We start from the raw sequence: 9,394 nt of genomic DNA on the forward strand, positions 1-9,394 counted from the left end.
AATCGATAAGCCACCAAACCAACAAAATAAACAGCCATCAAAAGCACTGTCTGAACAGAAAAGCAACTTAAACGAACCAGCGTTGACATCTGATAAAAAACAACAGCAGTCCAAACAACCATCAACCGAAGTACACGAGTCCGTGTTGTCTTCTGAAAAGACAAATCGGTTATCAGAACCAGCTCCATCGTCTACTCATAGAAACACAAAGGGTAAACCATTGCAAACATTTGAACAGAATGACGAACCATCGGATTTAGCAACATTACCATCTGATAAAAGAGACAAACAACCGGAACCGGAGGAAGATCCGGAATCGTCAACTGGTAAGACAACCAAACCAACTAAACCATCGTGGTCACTCAATCAGAATAACATCCCAACATCTTTAACGGGATTTGCTTCAAATGCAGGATTGCCTTAATAAACCGACAAAGAATTGTATTAAAACGTAAATTAACTTGAACTTATACATGTTATATTTGAAACAATGTTTAGAAAAAGGTGAAACATTTCCATTGTCATTCTTAAATCAAAGAGAATGGTCATATCATATTATATCGTCATAGAGAAATATGAAGGGTACATTATACGTTATTGTCATATATACTAGTGATCAAAATAAATTGGGCACATCATGATGCTATTGTAAATTAGGTGAGACAAACATGTGGGACACATACATGTTATTTTCATACACATGAGTCAAATACTAGTAGATTGGTTAGCACATATGTTATTGTTATACATGTGACAAATAGATTAAAGTCTTCGATGCATAATTATTTTATTAGGTTTTATTTGATTTTAACTAGCTGTCAGTACTTTCAGATCTGTACTCAACGTCTTTATGTTGAATGGATGTACGAGTACCCTGCCACGTCCACTCTGCTTTTTTATGTTAGGTGATGAGAAAAGCCTTTTTCAACTGATTTTTATAGATTTTTCTTAAGTTAAAAAACAATTCTTGTTTTTCATTTTGTTAATGTGCTTTGTGTATATGATTTTGTGTTTCTTTGTTACATATGACGTGGTTCTGTACTTATACATTCCGTCATTGTGTTATAGTGCTATGGTAAATTATTGTATTCTTGTCTTTCATTTTCACTAATGTGCTTTGTCTCTAATATGCCTTTTTGTGTTTCTTTGTTACATATTTATTTGCTGTAATAGTGATTAGGATTATAACACAATGTTCACTGATGTTACCCAATTATGTCTGTTCACACATTGTTGTCAATATTATGGAACTTTATGCGACTGCCATACAAGTGAGAGGTTTAGCTAGCTATAAAAACAGGTTTAATCCACCATCTTCTATATAAGGAAATACCTGTACCAAGTCAAAATATGACAGTTGTTATCCATTCGTTTGATGTGTTTGAGCTTTTAATTTTACTATTTGATTAGGTACTTTCCGTTTTGAATTTTGCTCGGCGTTTTGTATTTTTTATGATTTTACCTTTTTTATACTGTTACATCATGTGCTTATCCAAAGTCAGGAGTCTGTAATTCAGTGGTTGTCGTTTGTTGCTTTGTAACATACCGTCTATTGTTTTACGTTCATTATTTTGTACATAAATCAGGCCGTTAGTTTTCTGGTTTGAATTGTTTTACATTTGTCATTTTGAGGTCATTTATAGCTGACTATATGATATGGGGTTTGTTCATTGTTGAAGGTCGTACCATGACTTAGTTGTTAATTTTTGTATCATTTGGTCTCTTGTAGAGAGCTGTCTTATTGGCAATCATACCACATCTCTTGTTCTTATATTGGTAGAATATCCTTTAATGTCATTGATATATACAAACATATATACATTATTTAATTCTGAACTTTATGTATTCATATTTCCAGATACAAAGGATTTAACGGAACGATTTCCAACCGTTTGCAAGGATATCATTTTTAATAAAATGAGTGATATCAATTAGAATTTTAGCAATTGTAAAGGAACCCTGTGCATTTATAATTTTTCTATATCAAATTAACATTCAGAAAATATCTGCAAACTTTAATATGGCTTATTTACAAATGCTTTATTCGTTTATAAGTAAAAGGGAATGGGAAGTATTTGACGATAAGAAGACAACACAAATGACTCAAAAGAAACCCTCAAAGCAAGAGACAGACATCTAGAGGTGAAGGATACGACCTTCAGCGTAATAAAGTGTCTATACATAATATTCAATATCGAATATAAAAAGAGAGGCGAAAGATACCAAGGGACATTCAAACGAATAAGTAGTAAATAAACTGACAACGCCATGACGAAAATAAAATAAGAAAAAAAAGACCAAAAGACAAACAACTACATACAAAACAACAACAACAAAAACAACACTTTATTTCAGAGGGTTACACAGTTAGATACTAGTATATATAACTTATCTTTCTAGAGGCCCTACTCATAGGTACGCAGAAACAAAACATGCAAACATATACATTATAAAATTGAGAATGGAAATGGGAATGTGTCAAAGAGACAAGAATTTGCATACATTAGTATAAAAGTCAAGTACATAAAAAACTAAAGACTGAGAAACACAAACCCCACCAAAAACTAAAAACACTTGACTTGAGCCTGGTGAATCTCATTCAAAGTTTGTACGATCACGGAAAATAATTAAATTAAATTGGATTAAAAAATTACAGACACTCTACCCTCTCGGTCTTAATGATAATATCATGGGAATTGGTAATATATCAAGAACCGATTCTGTTAACATTTTAGATATAGTTTCTAAAACTGTTCGTAAAAATCGTTCTCATGGACGTAGAAAAAATCGCAAGCAAAGAAAATTTCGGACCAACCATACAAACATTTCGGACCTAATTTCTATTTCAAAAAACAACGGCAGACATTATCTGTTAACCAAGCTCTGTTCTTTACCTATAAATAACACTATTTCATATTACAGTCCTAAGTATGAAATCGTTCAAATTATAATGGCATATTGTTATTCTAAACTGTTTCCCAAAATTGATCTGAAGAGCATAAAAAACATTTTACTAAAATAAAGTACATGTCAATAAAGGTTTTGATTATATAAATATTGCCGGTATTTTTAACGACCATTCTGTTAAAGACCAAATTCCTGGATATTTTGATAATACTGGTTTCCCTCTTATTTGTTATATTTACATCGTTCGCGACCGAGAGTTAAAATCTTTCCTCAGTAATGGACCTAAATATTGTCCCCGTCAATTATTAATTGGAATAAGTGTCGTTCTTCTTCCGTTAACACCCATATATCACAACCACTGATAATAATCAGTTACTAATAAATAACAAAAAAGAGTAAAGTGCAATACCACACGACAGAGCCGAGGGCTGGTTTAATAACAACCAATTGAATAATATTTATTGTATACAAATTTCGAATCAGAAACGAAAAGTCATCAATATATACTAGTATTTCAATACACACAATCATTTGTAAATCAATCAATCTCTTAATGCATGATACAAAATATCAAATAGCATGGATGTAAAAATTAACGTGACCTATCGAGTAGACCCTGTCGTGCCGAATGATTTAACCGCCAAATCACACAAAACACTTAATATAAACGCCACCTATGGGCAGACAATTCAGAAGAAAATAACTTCATTCTAATTTATAAATTCAACCGACTGAAATTATATTAATATCATCCACGACTCACTCCGTACCTACTGTTTGAAATGGGTAAAACAGGAAAAAGCTGACAAAAAATCTTTGGACCTTTTTTTTAGTTTTAAGTAATGAAGATAGTTGATATTCGAATACAACATTTTAAAGAACATTTTACTCTTAAGGTGGTATGGGTGTCTTTCGCCATCTTGGATTGTAAAAAACGGAGAATCTAAGGTGCAGATTTTCAATCTAGTTAGCAAAATATGATGCAGGAAAGCAGATAACTAATTTGAATTTGCATTTAAAAGAACAAATTTATAAGGTAATAACTTATGAATATAAATATATTTCCAAGTATAGATTATTTTTTGCTTGACTTTTAACGTTTTTAAATGGGCATTTAAAGGGGAGGTAACCTGAAATAGTGCATTTTCTGAAGGAATCTACATTGAGTTTTGCTATTTTGTATTTTAACTCGAAAAATGCACGGTGACCCTATCTTTTCTTTTGATATTCTCAAAGAATTTACTAAAAGCTATCTTCTTGTATTTTATTTTACAATTCTATCATTTTGTTAAGCTTCTTATCACATAATGGTGTTTTTTCCTGTATAATCCATACAAAATTTGTTATTTTGTCACACCCTGTAGCTTGAGAAAATGCGCGGTGACCTATCATTTTTATTATATTTTTGATCATATATCAATAGATACTATGTTTTGGCAAAGTATGAACAGATTCTATCATTTTTAATTTAGACTCCCATTCCACCTTAACAACAGCCATAAAAAACCTATTTCGCGTATCAAACATATACTAAAAATACTAGCCCAGGAATTTGTTTTTGTCCCGGCTGATAAAGCTGCTAATAATATCATTATTGTTTGACGTAAATTTTATATTGAGGTTCTGCAAAAGGAAATCACGAATTCACCAACATTCAAACTGACTTCATTTTCAGAAAACGACATCTGTAACAAAAACAAACTTTTAGCTACTTCTTTACAATACAATGAAAGTCCCAACTATGTACTTGCTTCCAAAGCTACACAAAAAACCTGACAAATTTAGATTTATTGTATCTTCAACCCATTGTTCCACTACTAAATTGTCTATTCTACTTACTAGTACACTTGGTACAATAAGAAACCTGATAATAAATTGTTCAAATAAGGCCTTTGAAAATAGTGGAATTAATTACTTTTGGAGTGTAAAAAACTCATTGGAAGTACTTGATAAATTGCATGCATATATTGGTGATTTTGAATCTGTTCAAAGTCTTCATTTTTCTACCCTATATACCACTTTGCCTCATCTTCTTATTTAGAAAAAAATCACAGCCCTAATTAACTTGGCATTTAAAAGTCAGAATGCGAGTACATATGTTCAAACCCTTTTAGGTCATTTTTTAGTAGCAATAAACAAAAGAATTATGTCAATTGGACATGCTTTGATACTACATATGCGCTTGAATTTTTACTTGATAACATTTTTGTTCGCTTTTGAGATTCCGTATATCGTCAAGTTATTGGAATTCCAATGGGGAATAATTGTGCACCACTTATTGTGGACCTGTTTTTGTACTGTTATGAGTTACAATTTATGACATTTATGACTAAAAGACCCCATCGAAACAACATTTGATACAAAAATTTAACAATACTTTTAGATATTTGGTTGATATATTGGCTTTCAATAATGACGACTTCAGTATGAATACTAAAGAAATGTATCCTGTTAAATTAACTGTAAATAAAGCCAATACTAACAATGACCACTGCCCCTTCCTCGATCTTGATATCTATATCATTAACGGGAAGCTTAATACAAAAATTTATGATAAAAGAGATGATTTTTAATTTCCTATCGTTAATTATCCATTTTTAGATGGTGACGTTCCCTTCTCACTATCTTATGGTGTTTATATATCTCAACTTGTACGATTCGCTCGTGTATGTAACAACGTATTAGATTTTAGCGAGAGAAATTTATGTATTACTGAAAACTTATTACACAAGGGTTTTCGATATCACAAACTAGTCAAAACATTTACTAAATTTTATCATCGGTATAAGGAAATAATTCGTAAATATAACTCAGCATGCAGACATCTTATACGTTCAGGTATTTCACATCCAATCTTTTATGGTAATATTCTTTACAAAGCACAAAAATGTCAGTATTCACCTCAAAAGCTTACAAAACCTTTAAACAGACTTATTAAGAAGGGATATAGTTACGATACTGTTGCCAGGTCATTAAAGATTGCATATTTTGGCTTTAACATTGATTCACTTATAGGGTCTTTGCATCAGAACTAAACACATTTATTTAAAAAACAGTTGTTGGCATGACACGGGTTATGTTCTTCTCATATATTTTATGATAGTATGAGTCTAGTATGATACTAAACCCTAACGGGAGGGATTGTGCCTGATATTCATATGATGAAGACATAATCAGTATAATTGAGGTCTGGAACTGGCATGTCAGTTAACTGCCAGTAGTCTGTTGTTATTTATGTATTATTGTCATTTTATTTATTTTCTTTTGTAACATCTTCTGACATCGGACTCGGATTCTCTTGAACTGAATTTTAATATGCGTATTGTTATGCGTTTACTTTTCTACATTGGCTAGAGGTATAGGGGGAGGGTTGAGATCTCATAAACATGTTTAACCCCGCCGCAATTTTGCGCCTGTCCCAAGTCAGGAGCCTCTGGCCTTTGTTAGTCTTGTATGATTTTTAATATTAGTTTTTTGTGTATAATTCGGAGTTAAGTATGACGTCCATTATCACTATATACTAGTATACATATTTTTAAGGGGCCATCTGAAGGACGCCTTCGGGTTTCTCGCTACATTGAAGACCTGTTGGTGACCTTCGGCTGTTATCTGCTCTATGGTTGGGTTGTTGTCGCTTTAACACATTCCCCATTTCCTTTCTCAATTTTTTCATTATCTTTATTTACATTTGTATAGTATATGTGGTTTTATATGTCATCCAATGGCTTCAGTGAAAATATCAAAAGGTTAATCTGTAAAATTTATAAACGAATTGTTATATGTATTTGTACAAAAAGAGGAGAAGCAAATACATGTAGATCTTCAAAATCCTCTAAAATACCTTAAGGAAAATATGTTTTATAACAATGTCTTTAAATATATAACCCGTGAATTTCGGTACAACTCCGTGAATTTCGGCACGAGTAACATTAAAGTCTGTTGGTCTATAATCGACACTGTGGCTGCTTTAAACGCAAGACCGTATAAAATATATATACAAATTTATTAACACAAGTTTACAGCTTGAAAGCTAGGGGAAGACTGCCCAAGCAACAGTTAACAACACCTAAATTAAGTCAAAGATAAGGGTATTAAAACATTATAAAAGGTTCTCATAAAATATATATTATTGTCCCATCTTATGTCATAATAATCGGATTATTATTCTCCGGTTAAACTTTATAAAATAGCGATAATTGCTCTTTTGTATTTCGAGTGTAAGATACATGAATTATCTTTCACACTTTTTGCAGCCATTGGATTAAATTGTAAAATAGTAAAAAAGAATTCACATCATGTAAAGAAGAATTCACATCAAGTAAGCAATATTTGCATCAAGGCATAGTAGTTTCTTCTTATAAGGCAGTGATGGCGTTCCATATATAATCTCTTTGGGTATTTGAAGATCTTTGAAATAAAGAAACGTTATATTTAAGAATAAAGAAACATTTAAAACAAGAAATATTTAACTGAAAACTAAAATGACAAATTTTCAATTTAAACTAAAACCAGAGTTCATAGAAATATTCAAATCAAAAGAGAGTTGATATAAATATTCAATTAAAAACGAGAGTTCTTATAACGTACTTTACGAATTATTGTAAAAGTTCGGATAGTCACTTTTCTTCCGGTTATATTTAAATACATAAAATTACTATATGTTTTCTTTACTTATGATCACTTATTATAGCTTGAAAGCGAACTTCTTGAAGATTTTATAGCGTATCAATGAAAAATTTCATATTGCCTACTATAAACCACAATAAATAAAAACAAAGTGAAACTGTATCCCAGAATTTACTGACTGTCTCCCACGTTAGTTCGTTGGTATTTTCATCTTTTTGTAAGTCCACTTTGATTTTATCTGTGGATTTTAATACATGTACAGAATTTGGTTCTGTTAAATGTCTATTAAAGTTAGGATGTTTCTTGTTGCAGCAGCAGAATTTAAATCCTACGCACTTACGAATCCATTCAGGTATGGCTTGCTGGTCCTTTTTATAGTATATCCTCGAACTTAAGATAACAGAAATTACAATACAACCACTTAAAGCCATATCTTGGATGAGTAATTCATACAAAGCTGCTAATTTTGGGGTAGCAGTTGCCGGTAGGATGTCTTCAGCTATAGTAATGAAAACTACTACTGCTAACAAAGCTGTTATTGAAAACCCGATCCTTTCTCCAGATTCTTGTGGTAAAATAAAAACAAAGATATTGAGGAATCCTAAAAAGTTGACCGGAAGTAAAAGATTCATGATAAAGAAATAAGATCGTCGTTTAAAATTGAACTTGACTTCGACTCCCGGAATAGTTAACTTTCCAAAGACATTTCCGGTAATTGTTGCACTTGATAGTTCCCATCCACTGTTAGTACCCATCAGATCAGTAGCTACGAGACCGTCATTAAACACCAGCGTCTTATTAGAATAACCCCATGTCAATAGGTCCATTGTACATATCTGTGTATCGAATGGAAACTTTGAACTATCAATATCACATGTAAATGTAAAACTATCTCCTGGGAAAAAAGATACTCGTCCGTCTTCCTCTACCGCTAACATCATATTCTCAACAGTCATAATCTTTATGTTTTTTGCGGCGTTACCATTAACCATGGGTGGTTTCCATAAAATGTTTTCCGGAAAGTCCATGCTATTTATGTTGTTATGATCTGCTGGATTCCATGCTAAATTCTTGTCTATCCAGGAAAAACTAAAGAAACCAGATAACGTTACAGTCCCCTGCACTTCACTGATGTCCTGGATAGTTATAATGTTAAAAGACGAATCTATATACGTAATTTCGGACTGGTCAATTACTGGCCGTATTTGTTTATTGTATCCACTTGTTAGATTTTTATATAATATGTCTACATCAGTATAGGTATATGTGCTACACAGTTTTACTAGAAAAGACAAACAGATCAAATTTAACACAAACTGGCGATGTACGTTATTCATCGTTACAAATCTTGACCAGTACATGTTCTTTTTCTCAGTTGGCGTATAATCGACTTCTAGTATCCCAAATGAGTATCAGTACATTTTATTTGTTCGTCACAGATCTTGAGCAGTACATGTTCCTTTTCCCAGTTGGCGAGTATCCTAAATGATTATCAGTTCATTTTATTAGTGGTCAGTTTTAATTTAAGTCGATTACGCAAATTCTTCTTGTACATAAACAAGACTATTTTGTTTTTTTTCTCTATTCAAAATGAATGAGGTAATTCTTGTTAACAAATAGAAATACAAATATTTGTGTATTTCATTTATTTAAATAAGCAGAAAAGAAACATACGAGTTATTAAATTGAATATATAAAATAACTTGTATTCATTCATATATCAATATTGATCATTAGACTTGAAAGCATATTAGTTATATATTGTTTGAATTAATAGATGTCGTCAATAGAATATTAACAGGTACTCACGAAATAATCTTTTCAAATATGACATAAAATTAACTTTAACAGTTTAAACAGA

At 31.6% G+C, this 9,394-nt stretch overlaps 1 protein-coding gene across 1 annotated transcript; it reads right to left on the reverse strand.

The window, feature by feature from the left end:
- Positions 1-6,939: 6,939 nt before the first annotated feature.
- On the reverse strand, positions 6,940-9,009 carry LOC139510727 (acetylcholine receptor subunit alpha-like). Its single transcript, XM_071297253.1, has one exon. The coding sequence runs from the start codon at positions 8,892-8,894 to the stop codon at positions 7,623-7,625; it is 1,272 nt and encodes a 423-aa protein (XP_071153354.1). The 5' UTR covers positions 8,895-9,009; the 3' UTR covers positions 6,940-7,622.
- Between the last annotated feature and the right edge of the window lie 385 nt (positions 9,010-9,394).

The sequence above is a fragment of the Mytilus edulis genome, chromosome 2 (assembly GCF_963676685.1).
Source record: "Mytilus edulis chromosome 2, xbMytEdul2.2, whole genome shotgun sequence".
NCBI lineage: Eukaryota > Metazoa > Mollusca > Bivalvia > Mytilida > Mytilidae > Mytilus > Mytilus edulis.